The 19013-nt window shown below is 41.1% G+C and overlaps 1 protein-coding gene across 1 annotated transcript; it reads right to left on the bottom strand.

The window, feature by feature from the left end:
* Window positions 1-3096: 3096 nt before the first annotated feature.
* On the bottom strand, window positions 3097-17234 carry mecp2 (methyl CpG binding protein 2). The gene is made up of 3 exons (XM_041274375.1): window positions 17156-17234; window positions 8923-9360; window positions 3097-4296 (listed from the first exon to the last, which is right to left on the bottom strand). The coding sequence occupies exons 1-3, from the start codon at window positions 17185-17187 to the stop codon at window positions 3168-3170; spliced, it is 1599 nt and encodes a 532-aa protein (XP_041130309.1). The 5' UTR covers window positions 17188-17234; the 3' UTR covers window positions 3097-3167.
* Window positions 17235-19013: the final 1779 nt, after the last annotated feature.

The raw sequence follows: 19013 nt of genomic DNA, 5'->3' as shown, positions 1-19013 counted from the left end.
ATAGTCTTTTATTTAACGCTGTGTAAATCAAATAAACTACAAAATGATATCTACCGGAAGCTATAATGGTAGTCCAGTAGTATTTCATGTTAGATTTCGATATGTCACATTTTTCAGTGTCAGTTTAAGTATATAGAAAACTACACAGCGGTGCAAGAATTCAATATTCAACAGCTTTCATTGGACTCTGTGAAACTGAGTGAGTTCATTCAATATAGACGGTGTGTGATTCAATATGTTAACAAGGGAACGTTAGTCAGCAGCTTTCATTGGACTCTATGAAGCGGATTGAGTTCATTCTATTTAGAGGTTGTGTGATTCAATATGTTAACAAGGGAACATTATTTCAGCAGATTTCGTTCGAAAAGGAGTTCATTTTAAGGGGGGGGGGGGTGATGCAAAACTTTTGACCAGAGCTGTAGATGTAAATGGCATCTCGTTTAAACGCAGAAAAGAGGTTTGGTCGCTGATCTCTCGGGGAGTGGGGGGGTGGGAGTGTTTGATTAACTCAAGGAACTTGTGAAGAGTGACAAAGACTCTCTGTTAGAAAACGCCCACTTGTGGGAAAAATAATACAGCTCAAAATGGAAATAAATTATCACTATTTATTTTTTATTTTTTGGGGGGGGTTTATTTTAATCTTGAGGTTTTCGTGGCCGAGAAACTCCCCTCCCGCCAAGAAAAATGAGAACAAACCTTCCTGGCATTGCCTGAAAGCATTTCATTATCATCATCATTACTATTATTATTATTATTATTTAATGAACAGCCTGCATGGTGAAACAGCAAATGATCTCACTCAGTCGCTGTCTGCAATGCTCGCTGCCTCCTCCAGCCCCTGTATGATACAGATGTCCCCGACTCTCCACTATCATACAGGGGTAAACAAGGACAGTTTGGGACAGTCCAGGCTCTTCAACTTGCCTCGCAGTGCATTCTGGGACAGCTTTACCTGTCACAGCATGACTACACTTACCAGAATGCATTGCGATGTGCAAGTTGGAGAGCCTGACCTGCGTCACGCTGTCCTAGAGCACATGGGAGTCAGCTGGTAAGCCAATATGCGGGTAAAATTTGGGTTCGCAAATTAATTTAATTAAATACGCGGACCGAGGAGGTTTTGGGTTTTTTTTGTATTATTATTATTATTGTTGTTATTTTTACTGTGTGTGTGTGTGTGTGTGTGTGTGTGTGTGTGTGTCATATTTCAATTTTTTTTGTTTGTTTTTTAGATAAGGTGCTTTTTCATTTGAAAAAGAAAAATATACAGTATATATACACACACACACACAGACAAAATCGGTATTTAAAAATTTTTTAAAAAAATAAAAAAATTTAAACGATACTCAAATCACAGCAGTAAAAACTTCCTGAAAGCGGCACAGACTGTCCTTCTTGCTGCTGACAGACAGACAGACAGACACAGACACACACACACACACAGACAGACAGACAGACACCGGTCTGATGCTTGACCAGACCCCTAAAACCCTTGTCTGAACCTCACCACAAAGGAGTCTGTAAAACTCAAATCACATCACCTTCTATCTGCAGTTTACAATTCAGTGCAAAAGCACAAAGCTATCCCATGTGTAGTGCTGTTGCATAATTCATACATCCCCCCCCCCCCCCCCTTCCATGGTAAAATTAATTACAAGATCACATCATTAAAAATGCAAAGCGCCAAATTGGATTCCGTTCAACGTATTTTAAGAGATACAAATCCAAGTTATTACCACACACACACACACACACACACACATAAATAAAAATCATTTAATCTCCTACCATCACTGTTTCTCTGAGTTTCTCAGGCTCTGAGTCTGAAATGGAACAATTGCACTTAAATATCATCTTCGCTTCTCAACTCTACAGACACAAAAAGCGCATGCACTCTGCTCAGAACCTCTTGATCAACACATCTGTTTTAGAAATTCAAGCGCTGTGTGCAGTTAGGGCTCTGGTATCTGCTATGACTCCTCTACAAGGAAGATTCAGCCTCCTCTCTAAGTCTGGTCTTAACCTCTTAGAGCCAGCCAGCCAGCCAGACAGACAGACAGACAGACAAAGACAGCCAGCAGGAAGTTCTTAACCCAAGCAGATAAATCACGTTGCTTTTCGAGGCTTCAATAATAAACTTCGACATAGAAATATACATCCGAACCTCTTGATCCTTCGTGGGCTGGGAAGGGTAGGGTTAGTCTGGGAGGTTTTTTTTTAGTTTTTGTTGTTTTTTTTTTAAATCGACACACAACAGGGAATTTGTTCGACAGATACAGATGGAACGTTCAAATTCATTTCGGGAGCTTTTCCAGCTTTCTTAGCAACACCAGAACAAAAAGCAATAAAAAAATAAAAATAAAAACAAAAAAAACACCCAAAAAAACATGCAGTTCTGTTGATAGTTCGAGATCCTCACTAGCCCTGCACACAAGAGATGCAGTTCTGTTGAACAGCTCGAGATCCTCACTAGCCCTGCACACGAGAGTTGCAGTTTTGCTTCTGTGCTTTGCAATGGTCTGCAGTGCAAGTTTGCATTAAGAATATTTTAACAGCAAAGACTCCCACTGAATAGCAGCTGGTTCGCTAATGAAAGTGATAAACTGGGAATAGCATTAGCTGCCATGCAGTGGCTTGTCTTTTACCCTGTTCAGTGTGTGTGTGTTTATATATATATATATATAAAACTTTTGCCTTTAATACCCAATCTTCCTTCTCAAACTCCACCTTGAAGCTTCGCAACACAACTACCAGAAAAAAACAAAAATGATAAAACAAAAAAAATCATAAAAAAAATAACTGTAATAATAATAATAACAACAAAAAAGTGTGTATCTAGTTGTCAGGAAGCAATCTGTATTATTATTATTATGATTATGAAACTAATCTTGTTGTGTGTTTGTTTAAGAGCCCTAAATCCTCTGGGATAGGATACCTTCAACCCTGGGAAGTTCGATGATAATTTTTTTAAAAACAAAATATGCCATACAACGACTTTCCTCCTTCCTCTATTTTTAAAATCTTTCGTTTATTTTTAAAAAAATTTTTAAAAAAATTATAATAATTATTAATAATTAGCTATTATTATACTATTATTTTATTATTCATTATTATCGTCATCGTCGTCGTCGTCGTCGGTATTCTTATTTGATCAGATTGTTTTGCAGTCAGCTCACTCGCTCGCTGACGGGGGTCCGGGACTCCACAGTCTCCTCCCGGTTGGGCCTCGGCACGGCTGGCGTGGGCACAATGTCCTTCACATCCCCTCCCTCCGCCCCCCCTCCCATGATCACCCCCGCCCGCTGCTGTTTGCCTTTGGCTTCTACAGCAGCGACTGTTTGAGTCTTGCTGGGGCAGCTGTCCCCTCGAGAGGCAGCCTCCTTTCTTGGCTGCTGCTCCTCCCGGCACAGTTTGGGGGCGCTCAAGTCCTGCGGCTGCTCTGCGAGCGTGGCGGCGGTTGGGAGGTGATGGTGGTGGTGGTGGTGGGGGTTGTGGTGATGCCTGTGCTGGGGCTTCTCCTTCTTCTTGTGCCCCTTTGGGGGACTTCCCCATCCCCCACTGCTGCAGCCGTCTCCTTCCTTGTGTTTCCTCCCGGAGCTCTTGGCCGCCTTCACTACCTTGCCCGGAGAGGCTCCTGTCTCCAGCACCGCCGTAGCGGTGGCGACGGCCGGGAGTGGAGGAGGTGGCTCCGGCTCCTCCACGGTCTCCCTTGTCTTGCGCTTCTTGATAGGCAGCGCCGTGTCGTGCACCTTCCCCGCAAGCGGGGCCCTCTTCCTGGCTTCGACCGCCTGCGCGGCGGCCAGGCTGGCGGCCACGGATATCGTCCCCTGACTCCCTGACCCCCCAGCCACCCCCACCCCAACTGCCGCCGCTGCTGACACCACCGCCACTGGCTTGCGCCCCCTCTTCTTCGGGGCGCCCCCCTGCGGCTCCTGATCCGGCTTCCTTTTCCTGCCGGGTCTCTTTTTAACGGATGCCCCTCCGGTTTGGGGTTTGGAAGCCGGGGAAACGAAAGGCATTTTGACCAGCAGCTTGCCAGGGCTCTTCTCCACCACACGCTGCACCGCCACCCCCTCAGAGGCCAGCCGCAGCTTCCCGCTGCCCTTGGGCCGCCCCCGGCCCCTCCCCGAGGCTTTCACCACTTTGGGTTTCTTGGGGGGCTTCTTGTCGCGCCGGGAGGGGCTGCCGCGCCCCGTGACAGTGAAGTCGAAGTCGTTGGGGTCCGTGGTGGTGTCCCCCACTTTCTGGAAGTACGCGATGAGCTCCACTTTCGAACGGAAGGCTTTCCCCTCCGGGCTGCAAAAGAGAAGCGTGAAAACGGTTCATTATGAGCAAGTCAGGTTTTTTTTTTTTCTCTCTTACTGTTTCAAGTTCAATTTCTGGATTTTTTAAATTCTATTCAGTAACAGTAATAGTACATTAATAAAAATAAAAAAAATTAAAAAAAAGTCTCCCTGCCTGCCGTGTAGTGGCCTGAAACCGAGTTCCTAGCCACAGCGCGGCTGTGTTCCCTTAGCTTCAGTTCTGGCCTCTGTCCTATATACACTAACAGATAAAATCTCACTCCCACACTCTGTCTCTTCTTCTCTATCATTTATATTAGCAAACCGCTGCCTTGTTCGCTGTGAACTGACATCATCATCAATGAATTAGCTCGTTAATAAGTGATTTAGGGTCCTTAAAGAGTGGGAGGTTGGTGGGTATTGAACACCTATCAGGCAGCCCATCTGTCAGCCTCTTACTAACGTCCCCGTCATAGTGAAACGATCCTCAATCTGAAACACACGCGTACACACACAGAGACAAACACACCCACACAGAAACAGACACTCGCATACAAACACTCACACACACCCTGAAACACACACACACCGAGATACACTCAGACACTGACACACAGAGACACACTCAGCCACTAACACTCCACCGAGACTTACACACACACACGTACATTTATGTTGCTAGCTTTCTGTAGACAATACATCGACTCCAATTAGATGATAATTCATGACCTACAGCAGCGTGCACATTCATTACAACACCCCTCTGCTGCTTTAGTTTTCATGTGCTGTGTGTAAGAAATCAAACCACTAGAACCGAAAATCTTGCAAGATTGTCACAATAAGCAAATCAGTGGTTGTTTACAGTTTAATTGATGACTTTAATGGGCCACACGTGCAATTCATTTAACACAGCCACAAATAGTCAAAGGCATGAGACAACTTTTTTTTTTTCTTTCTTTTTTTTTTTTTTAGAAGTTGTTTAAGATGCCTGATTAAAGCACAAAGCGGTCAAACGTTTTCACACACAAGCGTGTTTCTATCTCCCTGATTACTAAGCGGAAATTGAAATTCTCACACAGGCAGGCAGGTAGGTATATAAAGGATATCAATGACAAATCTTGTGGTGTTATAACTCATTAGCACGCTGCTGTAGATCTTTGGCAGGCAACTGCAACTGAAAAATATATTTAAATATTAAAAAAAAAAATGAAGTCCAAGTTTACAACAGAAAAACAAAGCAAAAAAATGTATCTAATTTACAAAAACAACAAAACACCTGTGCCTCTTTTTATAAAGCAGCACGAGTGGCTGCCGGACAGATGCTGACAGTGGATGCCAACCAGAGCAGCTTGCTGTCTAGTTTGAAGTAGCTGAACAAAAACGGCTGAGGAGAAAAGAAACCGGGCGTGATTGACTATCTTCGACTTCCAGCTTTCCAACTTACGTGAACCAGTTTTGAATAAAATATATATATTTTATAGCACTCAGCACTGAGATGGAGGCTCGCAGGTCAAATCCCGGCTCAGCCACTGACTCCCTGTGTGTGTGTGTGTGTGTGTGTGTGTCCCTGAGCAAGTCACTTCACCTCCTTGTGCTCCGTCCTTCGGATGAGACGTAAAACAAACGAGGTCCTATTGGAAGTGACTCTGCAGCAGCAGCAGCTGTTGATGATGCAGAGTTCACCCCCCTAGTCTCTTGAGTCACTCTGTATACAAGCGACTGCTGAACGACTAAGCAAAATTCTCCCCTAAGCAAGGATCCTATTCAGAGACGCAAGGCTGCAGAACAAACAGCCAGATTCTCTCATTCAAAGTTTCATCATAATAGGACGGCGCCCAAAAATATAGCTTTCAAATGGAGCCTCAGTTGGCATGACAAAGAAGTAGGTCAGCACACCCACGGTATGCTAAGTGAGTTCAGCGCAAACCAATGCTGGGTTCCTGTGCTGGGTACTGTGATAGAGATTCTCAAACCCACTTCTACAAAGGGACGTGCGTACCATGTTTCACCTGGGATAATTATAATTCATTTCAATGGTTTCTCCTCTCCCCCACCCCCCACCCCCCCCATCCCTGGGAAAAATCCAGTGATTAATAATAAGCTGTGTTTTGAAACACAGGTTTTCCCCCAAATTTGTGGAACAGATAAAGCTGAGGAATTTCAAAAGCAAAAAAAAAATTATTTGTAGAAACAGTTCTTACTACCGGGCACTGCTGTCCCAGCAGAGACCTCTTTACCGACTACTGCCATCAGCTGCTGTTACTACTTCATGTATTCTGCTCTTTCCACTGTATTTAATGTACTATGCATTATCATTTTTGACATGTAATTTAATGTATTATCCGTTGTGTGTGTTTTTACTGTATATCATGTATTGTGCATTTCTCTCTATTTGAAGTATTATGGATTTTCTTATTGTTACTGCATCTTGTAAAGCACTTTGTGATGGTGCTCCACTATGAAAGGCACTAATAAAATAGACTGATTGATTATACGATTATATGACTGATAAATGCAAGTTTTGGTACTGCTGCAATGTGTGTGTGTGGGGGGGGGGGGGGGGCATTTCCCCCGCGTCCCCAGTGGGAATTACACCTATGATTGGTAACACTGCACAGCTGTCAACAAGAAAGTTTTGCATCAGCTAAAATTTTAGAATTCAGACAATTAAAATAAACTACACTAACATAATTATTCAACATCTTGTAAAATCAAACAAAGTACAAAATGATATTGCAAAAAAAAAAAAAAAAAAAGGGGGGTCTATACTGGAAGCCATAATAGTAGTGCAGTAGTATTTCATGTTAGATTTCAAAATGCCATGTTTTCCTATTTTCATATGGAAGTACATATACTACGACAATGTGATGTGTGATTCAATATGTTATAACATATGTTGTAACATTATTCAGCAGCTTTCATTGGACTCTATGAAGCTGAGTGAATTCACTCTATACAGAGGGTGTGTGATTTAATATGTTAACAAGAGAACATTATTCAGCAGCTTTCACTGGACTCTATGAAGCTAAGGAAAGTTTATTCTGTGTACAGGGTGATGCACCTTTGGCCAGAGCTGCACAGCACGATCCAAGCTCTGCGTTAGCTCACTACAAACCACAAGTTTTTAGAATTTAGAATAAATATGTTACAATTACTATCAAATAAAAACTCATAAAAGCAATTTGAACTTTTGAGTCTGTATCTGAAATAATAACATGAATTTACTTATTACTTTAGATGCATTTAAATGCTGCATTTAGAAGCTGAATTAAAATAATATAAAAAAAAATTAAAAAACTGCATCATTTATTTCTAGATATGCTCCAGCATTCACAGCAAGCCAAACGGCACAACTTGCATTGTACTTAAGTGATGTACATTTTCAACGGAATTGACTTGGATTACGCATACACTGTTAACGCCTATCTATGAGATCTGCTCCATTTGAAAACGCCACACTGTTTTGTTTTGTTTTGTTTTTTTATCAAAAGGGTAAGATGCTTGTGGCAAAGCGTAAGCCTTGCACAATGGAATGTGTAGTTTATTGTATGTTTTTGTGTTAATTGTTAATATTGAGTTAATTGTTTAGCTGCTGTGGCGCTCCACTGGGGACGATTACCCGTCTGCGTGGAGCAGCAGCTGAAAGCAATCAGCTGTTCCCGCAGGCGGGTGGGCGTGTCTCAGCGGAGAGTCAGTATAAAAGCATGGCGATCGCTATGATCGGGGCTGCTGCAAGGCCTGCCGTTTTCACGGCACCTTTTGAGTTATAGTTTGGGGTATTGTGTCTTATTTTGCACTTTTTGTACGGTTTTCTGTATTTGTCCTCTGTGCGTTACCATCGTTGGTAACGTCACATGACCGCCTTTATTTTACTTTCACTTTCTTTTTGTTTGTTAATAAATCCTGCGCGCCTGTGCCGGCGTTTCAACACCAACCTCAGTCTCTCTGTATGCTTGAACAGCGGCTACCCACGCGTGTGACCCGAGGAAGACCCTGTCACTATTGTAAGTGTCCTTATTACTGCCACTATGGTTAAAGTCCAGAGCTTATAACCAGAAGGTCACCGGTTCAAATCCCACCTCTGTCACCTGACCTGATGGAGTTACTTAAATCGCGTCCTTGTGTGTCCTCATCCTTTTGTAAGTGACTGTGACACTGCATATAACGCACAGTTCACAGCCTGCCTCTGGAAAACGCTTTGTGATGGTGGGCCACTATAAAAGACTCTATATAAAAATAAAGATATTATTATTATTATTATTAAGCTGAGGGACCACAAAGCCACTTTCTCAGGAACAGTGGCTTGAAACCTGGTTCCAGGAGACCTACTTTGAGGTTGCTGTATCAAACCCCAAGTCTCCCCTGGTGTGCCGTCTCCTGAAACCAAGTTCCAAGCCACAATGTGGCACACACACACACACACACACACACACACACACACACACACACACACACACAAACAGGCGCATGGAGACACTCCCACACAGACACAGGTAGACGCCAGATTGCCTATGACTAAAAGTAAAAAAAAACGACCAATTGCATATCCTAACTACACACACACTCCCACACACACAGACACACACACACACCGAGACACTCCCACAAAGACACACACTGCAATATAAGCTCTCCTCACTTGATCAGGTAGACGTCGTATTTCCCGGCTGACCTCCCGGACTTGCGCTGTTTCAGCTTGCGAGCCCAGCCCTGGGGCAGGGAGGGGTCGTCGTACAGGGGCCCACGGTCACGGATGATGGAGCGTCTCTGTTTGGGTGAGACGGCAGGCTCTGGGGGGGCCGGGATGGAGCTGGCAGCCCCCGCTGCAGACTCGCAGGGCTCTGCTCTCCCAGCCTCCGTGGAAGACCGCGGTTGCAGCTGCTCTGTGGAGGAGGAGGAGGAGGAGGAGGAGGAGGAGGAGGTTGGGGGGGGAGGAGGAGAAGGAGGAGGAGGAGGGGGCGGGGCAGGCTGCAGCCCCTCCTCATCCCGCCCCCCTTCCTTCTCCTTCTTCAACTTCTTCGGTTTTGGGGGTTTCTCCTTCTGCCCCGCCTGCTCTTGGTCTTCGCTTTTCTCCTCACTGGTGGGACAAAAAATAAACAAATAAATAAGAACAGAAAATGGAAAGAGATACTGCTGGCAAAAGTCAAGTTTCTGGTGTTCTGCGTTGATTGCCCTCCCCAGTTTTGATTATTTTTAAGAACTAGTCACGCTTTTTGTAGACGGTCGGAAAAATCTGGATTTACTGGGGATTTATTTATTTATCTTTATTGTATGAAATGTACACTGTGACAAATTACTTATATACAGCTGTGGCCCAAAGTTTTGCCTCACCCTAGAATTGTAGGATTTAGATATAATTTAAAAAAAAAAAAAACACCTATGGACATAATTTATATATTTTTAACGCGCAATAAAAAAAAAAAAAAATTCCATAACGGAAGCCATAATAATAGTACAGTAGTATTTCACGTTACATTTTGCAATGTCAGTTTTTCGTTAAGTATCTGGGAAAACTACAAAGCGGTGTGGAATTCAATATGTTAACAAGGAAACATTATTCAGAGGCTTTCATTGGACTCTGTGAAGCTGAGAGTTCATTCTACAGGGGGATGCAAAACCCATTTGCGGTGTTGAACAGCCCTGGTCTTGTGGATTAACCCTTTGCGGTCCATTTATTCAGCGCTTGCCAGGTGCGTCAGGTCCAATTTATTTTCACTCGCACTGTTTATTTTAAACGCGCTGTTTCAATTTTTTTTTTCAGTAAAACAGGTTTAAAAGGCACTGAATTGCAAAAGGACACTCGGTACTCTATCACCAAGCTCCTCAACAATGCGATCCAAGTCATTATTTTATTACTATAACATCTCAAAAAGCTGTGCAAATGTCTGTGATATTCTTTGAGCGCTGGATGCAGAAGCAGCTGTCTCCTTTGTTTGTGTCTGTGTTATCTCTGTAGTGGACAGGGCAATGAGATACGCCCTTTTGTTAAAAAATTTTCCAGAGAAAAAATGACTAGAGACCTGCGCTTTACGTCTTTTTGATGATGTGGGACAGGGTCCGACATCGGACTGGAAAGGGAAAATTGTAATGTCGGACATGGTCCAATATAGGACCACAAAGGGTTAATGTCCAACAATCCCTCAAATAAACTAGTTCTCCATCGGCTGACAGATTAAAAAAAACCGCAGTAAAGGCATGTCCGCGTGGAGTGCAGAATGACCCTATAGCCTGTAGATCATGGGTTTGAATCCAGGCTATGTCACAGCAGACCGTGACCGGGGGTTCCCAGGGGGCGGTGCATAACTGGCAGAGTGCCGCCCGGGTAGGGAGGGCTTAGGTCAGCAGGGGAATCCATGGCTCACTGCACACCAGCGCCCCCTTTGTGGCTGATAGGGCGCCTGTGGTTCTGCAGTGGAGCCTCCAGATCTGTGTTGTCTCCGGCGCTACAGGTCTGGTGGCCTCGCTGTGGATCTGCAGTGTGTAAAATGACGGACTGGCAGGAGCATGTTTCGGAGGATGCATGTCCAGCCTTCACTCCCCGAGTCGTCGAGGGGTTGCAGCGGTGAATCGGGATTACTAATAACACAACTGGCAATTCCAAATTGAGGAGAAAAATGGGGTAAAAATGTTGGCAACAACTAAACGGCCGTTTAATAGTTCACCTCATTGGCATTTTACTGGTTAAATATTTATATTAAAAATAAAATAAACAATGGGAATTCAAATGTCATTTCCTACAAAACTGAAATTAAATAATCACAACTTCACAATTAACTCAGCCCTTATTCACACGCACTGGCATATATATGATTATTTATTTATTTATTTATTTATGCAAGGTGACTTGCAGGTGTTACAGGGCAGTACAGGGTTACAATGCAAGCTTCATATTTTAAATGCAGTGTATTTTACATAAAGTGCAAATAATAATACTAGGAAAATCTGAATCTATGATGACGTATCAGCTGAGGGTCCAGTAACGTGGTGCTGAGGACAGGCGAGTCCAGAGCAGATCAAGAGATCTACAAGCGCAGTCTGCCTATGAGTGTTTGGCAAACAAATCAAATTGATAAATGAATAAATAATTAAGTCAGAATGATTGCAAAGCAGAGAGAAAGAGGACCGTCCCAAAATGTAGGGACTTTCTCCCCTTATATTGTGCATGTCATAAGTTTCCTATGTAGTGGGAGTACATTTTCTCTATCTGACTTGTAGAGGCAGCATTTTAAAGCAACGCTCGTTTGAGAGCTCGTTTCAACGAACTGGCGACCGCATGGGGTCTCCCATCATAGACACTGTCACCCGTTTGTATGCATCCAAAACCACTCCACCGAAGGCATGCAATTTAAAATTAGTTCATAAATATGTTTCAACACCAAACTGTTCTGTTTTCGGCTCAGGGTGGGGCAAAAAATAAATAAAAATACACTTTTCAGCAATGCCTTCAGTACCTCCTCATTGTATTATGCACTGAAAAAAAAATAAAAATAATACAGTAAACCAATATCTAGTGTTCAAAGCACCCTTGAAACTCTCAGTTCTCAGAATGTATCCTGTCATTTTTAAAGGAATATCTTTTTTCTCTCTTTAGGACTAGTGCAGCAAGTGTCCGCTCTTTTGTACGCAATGGGACCCACAAACAAAAAGCTTGAAGTGGTTTAACATCTTGCTTAACTGGAAATGTAGAAATACATAGAAACTCCACACAAATCCCTTTTTTATTTTGTACACTGCAATTCTACCTTTCAAACATGCACACACACACACACACACACTATATACTATATCTATATATATATATAATATATATTATATATGATATATATATATATTAAGATATATAATGTATATACACCACATAGATATATTATATATATATATTACACACACAATTTGAAAAAGGAAAACTTGTGTAGCAAAATCAAAAACAAAAAGGTTATGTAGGTTCACAAAGATGTGAATATAATTAATCAATAATAATAGAGAACATGTGTTTGACTGGAGATACAATTGCAGTGCACAAAAAAAATATATTTGTTTTGCATGTGCACAAAAGTTTTAAAACTGTTTATAATGTATATAGATAATGTTCCTTTTAACCTGATCGAGCGTATCAGGCCAGAAACCTGTCAATTTTTCTACTGCACCCTCCTGCGCTCGTCTGTTTGACTCCACAGACCAGAGAGACTGTGTGCTTTACCCTGCTACTGATTCGGCTCTGCTCTGTACTTCCCCGGGGAACCGCCAGACCCTTCACTCAATTTAAAGAAAAAGGGGCTTTTTTTCCTCCGTTCACAGCCTCTACCCCACCTGGTCAAAGTCAGACCCCTCACTGTCCTGAGCGTGGGAACAAAACAATGCAACAGGACTCAACAGCGTACAGCACTTTAAGAGTATGTAGGTCGGTATACGTGGTCCAGTGATTACAGAAAGGGGCTTGGTGCCAGGAGGCTCCCTGTTCAAATCCCAGCTCAGCCACTGACTCCCTGAGCACAAGTGTGTGTGTGTGTGTGTGTGTGCCCCTGAGCAAGTCACTTCACCTCCTTGTGCTCCGTCCTTCAAATGAGACGTAACACAAATGAGGTCCTATTGGAAGTGACTCTGCAGCAGCAGCAGCAGCAGTTGTTGATGATGCAGACTTCACCCCCCTAGACTCTGTAAGTCGCTTTGGATAAAAGCATCTGCTAAATGACTCAATAATAATAATAATAATAATAATAATAATAATAATAATAGCATATGCTTTAAGCATCATTGAAACTGCATTGCACAGGGGAAAGAAAGAAAAAACGGACACAAACAAGTGATTCAAACCACGCCCTGTTTAGAGATTTTTTTATAACCTTTATACAAGACTGCTTGCTCTGGACAAGGGAAGATGTCAAGAAATGAACACGGCAGCTGTGTATTAAAATAAGAGACTCTTTATTCTGATTTTCATAAAAATTTCAAATAATGTTGCGCAATAAAATTTAAAACCTGGAGCCCATAGAATTTGAATTAAATTAAAAATATCCTATTAATACCGGTTTCTTAATTTGGGGGGGGGACACAGGACAGGACAATTACTTTCAGTTTAACTGTGTCTCCCTTCGATGCTGTGAGCGAGAGCAGTGGAGGTATTGATTTTGAAAAGACAGACTAAGAAAAAGGAAGTAAGAGAGAGAACTGAAAACAATGGATCCTCCACCTGCAAATCGAAGTTAAAATCATGACAGAAGTTATAAATCTTAATGATCCCACTCGTTTCTCTTGGGTGATAAATCGACATGTCTTCATTGCGTTAGTTGTGGTTTGCCGTGGCGCTGCAAGAGTCTCTTCCCAGGTCGCCACGGTAAACGAGACGTTGGTCTCAATTGACTCATCCCAATAAAAGAAAGGTTTTTAGTTGGATTTGACTTGACGTGTTACTGGCAGGGTCGAGTACCGTCCCGGGAAAGAAATCAACTCAGAAACGGACGCAGCCAGATGCCACCAGGTTTGTGTACAGCAGACAGTTCTGAAAAGAGGTGATCTGCTTGTGAGGGCAGCCTTCTGGAGATGTGTACAGATTAAAGTGAACTTGGGTTGATTAAATTGTTTTTTTTTTTGTTTTTTTTTATGTAATTTTAATGGAAAGCTACGTACATTGCTTGGAGATGTTTTACAGGAAAGGCGCTACATGGCTGGTCAAACTTGACATTTTTCATTTCGAAAACTTTTTTAAAAAACAGAGGATTGTCCTTTACGAAATGCGGATGCGCTACATTTAAATTAATGTTTTCAATCCCCCCCCCCCCACCCCACCCCCCCCCCCCTTCCCTTAAAGAGATTTCTCAGTTATCTGCCTGGAGGACAATGCCAAAACAGTGATCCTCAGAAATACAGGCAAATGCCACTATTACATGACAATACGCATTTGGAGTGTAACTGTAATAATAATAATTTTGGTTGAAATGACATTGGATGGGCTAGTTTTAATATTGTTTATCAATAAGGAAATTTCTGTGACTGGCGTGAAATGACCATGATAATCGCAATAATCGTGTTTGAACTCCCTTTAATTGCGACCTTTCCCCTAGTTAGGCCACTTTCAGACTGGCACGCTCTACGCCTGGTCAGAACCTACCCGGGTCAGGACCGGCTTCTTACGGACCTTGACTAGAGCAAACGTTTCTTCATCCCCACTGCAATCTGGCGCAAGCAACAGTCTCAGTCTTGTGTCTCGAGCAACAGAAGCGTTCCTTGCGGAAGTGAAACCTTCACACAGCGTGGCTGTCGGTAATTGCGCGGGCTCGCCAACGGCCGTCGAGAATTTTGTCTCACTCAACCTGCGTCCTGAGGTGGGTCGCCGGGACCTGGGTAGGGGTGCCAGTGTGAAAAGGAGCTTGTAGTTGTTATCGCACAGACCTGCTTTTACCTGCTCACTAGAGATCTGTACAAAGCGTACCCGCTTGCGTTTCAACATTAGAGTAAACGCAGAGGATAGAAATTTAAACATCCGTTTAGGGTTAGTGTATATATTGCAGTTTTTAGAATTCATATAGGAGATGGATAAATGCTCATGCTGGTCCAAATACTGTACCATACACCTAAATAGATATACCCAAACACTGTACCATACATCTAAATAAATATACCTCATACTCAGGCATCTAGGCATTCAAAATAAGTCATTTCGTTTAAAAAAAAAAAGTTAAATACGTGTTTGCGTAAACAAAAGAAACATCTAGTGTTGTTTATAAACATTAAATAAATCTAAACCAAACTATTAATAAATGGCGGCTATTTAATTTTTTTATGTGTACGTTTTCAACACTTTTGCAGTCGTCGATTTTTTATATATCTGTGGTATGTTGGGCATCTTTTAAAACAAAAAAAATATTAACAACTTCGGCATTCTACGAGAGAGGGGAAAAAAGTACAATTAATCGCCACTGCATTATATATTTTTTTGTTATTCGCTATAATATATACGATAGACGGTGTGGAAACTATATTTATCTAAACACATCACCCGCACAAAGGCTGCGTGTAAATACATTTTTTAAATTTATTTATTTAAATTTTTAACGTGTCTTTCTTAAGAAAATAAACCGCCAACTTTTTTTGCACGTGTCGTTTTTTTTTTCAAAATACGGCGTCTCGCGATAAGCGCGTTTCTCAAACGAAAGCGTTTTTTTTTTTTTTTAAGTAAATGGCGGGTATGTATTTATAAAAATGTATTAAAAAAATTGTAATAAATCCCATATTTGTCCTTTATGTGTAACAAATGACCCTGTGTTGGAACTTACAAAAAACAAAGGTTTACTTAAAACCACAGTATTTAATGGTACTCCAGCTATACACTTCCCCGTTACTAAATTAGATTAAAGGTAGTCTTCAGTACTAAAATAAAATTATAAAAATCAGGTCAGCTTTTGGGGAAAAAAATATAATAGAAAAGCAGCCCCATTCTGCCTCAAAACGCCGGTACATTTCCACAAAGGTTAACGTTTTTCACAATGACGCACTTAAAACACACTCCACAGTCTGCACTACCGGCTGCGATTAATGTTAAGGACACCGGTGTCTTTAACCATTCCCATGCACAGTATAAATCGATTTAAACCGTCATTTTCACACAACAACTCATACCCGTGAATTATGAGACGCTAAATATTTTCGAAAGGGGTTGGGTGTGTACATTTGGGTTTTATCACCGGTAAAAACATAAGAAAATGAATACACACACACAGGAAAATAATGATCATTTCTACATTCGACAACGTAATTCCTTTCCAGAGTCTACTAGTTTACCTAAAAAAAATATTACAACAGGTTTATATGTATATTTTTAAAAATAATTTTACCACCAGCAGAAACGCAACGGAAATTAGTGAAAAGCTACAAGATTTAAATATCTTCCAAATAGCACAACATATTACGCAACAAGCCTTTATGAATCGGTGGCGCTTCGGTGTCTTTTTAGTTTATAAAAACACACAGAGCTTCAAAAACGCATTTTATAAAAACGAATCCGATTTTGTTCGGCTTTAGTGGATTTAAAAAAATTGATTACATTTTCGACAGGACAAAAAAAAAATCTGCTCGTGTGCCCTAGTCGTCATCTCTCTCTTTTTAAAAATCATTATCAAGAAAATATAAACAGCGTAGGATTACTAAAATACACTTGATCTTTCTTTGCCGATAAAAAGACAGACAATGACAGCTACCACATATAAATACCCATTAAAAAATACCACTCTGGGCTGTTGCTGTATTTTATGTTATTTTTTAAAACAAAAAGTTTGATATTATTGGTGTTAAGCATTTGAGGGTCCCAAACGCATTTTTACACACAGAGCAAAGACAAAAAAACATTACATACGCAGAAGATAAAAAAAACGAAACAGCCATGCATACACCGCCGTACACAACATTTATATTTTTTATTGCAAATGTCACCAAGCAAAAAAAAAAACCAAACAAACAAAAAAAAACACTAAGGAATGTTTGGCTTGTGTTTTACGGTTACAACATTTAAAAAAAATGCATTTAAAAGCTGGTTGGATAAGGATCTACAACAACAACAAAAAATACACACACACACACACATTATGTATTATATTTAAGACGCAACGTCAGAAATTGATAGACTACAGTACACACCTCCTTCTCCCACTAACGCGCAAATATTATTTTCTCACACCCCACTACGAGAAAGCAAGTGAAAAATACACTTCAATCGAGTATTTTCTGCCCTCCCTCCTGTTAGCAAAAACCCCCCAGAAAACAGCCTTCATTTTAAGACACCAGCAAGCTCGCATACTTTCACCGCTGCAAATCCTTTTGCTTTTACTTAAGTAAAATCTATGGATATAACAAATATATATATTTGAATTTAGACTTACAGTCTCTCCTCTCCGCTCTCTGCGGCGGCCATTTTTTTAATATATATTTAAATTTTTTTTTTTTTTTTTTTTTTTTTTTTTTTTTCACTCACTACACATTTCGGATTCCCCTGCAAATCTCGCGATATCTTCTGCGCCAAGCCTAGCTGTCTCAGGAAATCTCGCGAGACTCCTGAACTGCCAGAGAACTGCGAAGTAAAAAAAAATAAAAAAATTCTCACCCGAAAGGACCTAAACTCCGCCCAACAAATGGAAATTACAGTCTTCAATTGGCTGGAAAGCCACAACTGTGGGTGTGATTGGTTGTGGCATCTATCACTCTTCGATCTCATGGAAACGCGGGCTGGCTGACAGTAAAGCCAGTCCAATTTGATACAAGCTGATTGGGTAAAAGAGACATTATCAGCTAAGATTTATGTTGAAGTATCCCCGCCCACCCATTCCCTTAAAGTGTGATTGGTTAGAAGACCTGCTCATTTATTTTAGCTCTGGTTTACTCCTGGTCTGATTGGCGGAACAGAACCTCAATCATTTATTAAACGCAGCTCCTTTTTCTGTGTCAAAAAGAACTTTTTTTGTGAAAAAAAGCGAGCTGCGTAGTGGTTGACACGTTCGAGAAGTTGAGCAGCGAAGACTGGATAAACTGCCAGCTTAGATTTACTTCAGCTAATTTTATAATTTCATTAACACAATTAATTACAAGCCTTTTGTATTAAACCTTTAAAATTATGTACTCTGAATATTATTATCCGTCCGTATGCCGTATAAAACCACGAGTACTGTACTACTAAAAAATAATAATTGTGATAAATAATCCCTTATCATTTAGAGTATCGTACCTACTACAGAATATATGTTTTGTTGTAACTTTTATAGTAACTTTAACACAAATCTCTAATAATAACTTATATTTTCTTAAACATTGTTGATACAAACATACGTCATTTCGTATTTATTGTCATTTATGAAAAAACAAACAAGTTTAGGCTTAAATTGTTACGACTAGAGAAATATCACAACACTTTTTAATAATCCAGATTTTAAAAACCCCACATGCCCAAAAACGGAATGAATTAGTCGCAGTAGCGCGGCGCACTGACACAACAAGCGCGGAATGAAAAACCGTTAAGTAACTGCAATTTAAAAATTCAAACATTCTGGGAGGTACTCGCTCTTGTCATGGCAAATCCCCACCCCCCAGTGCCCCGCGCTCCCGCCTTTTTGTTATTTCCTTGCAGTAATATTTACTTCCACTAGAGTGCAGAGGATACACATACAGTACATTCTTTCTCATAATAGCACGATTATCGATTCGCAAGGAATGTAAAGCACAGGAGAGGTCTGGTAAAGCATATATATATATATATATATATATATATATATATATATATATATATATATATATAGATATATATATCTCTGCCCAAAAGTTTTACATCACCTAGAATCTTAGGATTGAGACATTTTACTAAATAAAATAATAATAATAATTAAAAAAAAAAAAAAAAAAACTGTATGAGGATAATTTAGATATTTCTTTAAAATCATGCAACCAAGAAATTACTTTGGTATCGCAAAATTGTTGATTTATGAAGTTTCTTGTAGTGTTTCTGCTGAAGACATCCTGAGAGTGGCTTCCAGTGGAAACGCTTGCTGTTGAATTTTTGAAGTTTCTTCTCGTACACTACTTTAAGCAGTATTGACTGTTTAAATCGTCATCACTCTGGGTGCGAAAGCACAGGAACTCCTTGGCTCTTGTACAGATATGGGTTCAGCTCGACCGTCATTAAGATTTTGCCCCCCCCCCCCCCCCCCCCCCCCCCCCCCCCCCACCCCTCAGGTCAATCGGGCTTTCGCC

The sequence above is a fragment of the Polyodon spathula genome, chromosome 16, assembly GCF_017654505.1.
Source record: "Polyodon spathula isolate WHYD16114869_AA chromosome 16, ASM1765450v1, whole genome shotgun sequence".
NCBI lineage: Eukaryota > Metazoa > Chordata > Actinopteri > Acipenseriformes > Polyodontidae > Polyodon > Polyodon spathula.
This window is presented reverse-complemented; position numbering and strand designations above follow the sequence as displayed.

Bases quoted from the DNA above. Each gene is read 5' to 3' on its own strand.
- mecp2 (XM_041274375.1), bottom strand. From the start codon at position 17,187: ATGGCCGCCGCAGAGAGCGGAGAGGAGAGACT. The intron at 9,361-17,155 runs GTAAGTCTAAAT...TTGTCCCACCAG, and splicing joins GAGAGCGGAGAGGAGAGACT to TGAGGAGAAAAGCGAAGACC. The intron at 4,297-8,922 runs GTGAGGAGAGCT...TCTCTTTTGCAG, and splicing joins TACGACGTCTACCTGATCAA to CCCGGAGGGGAAAGCCTTCC.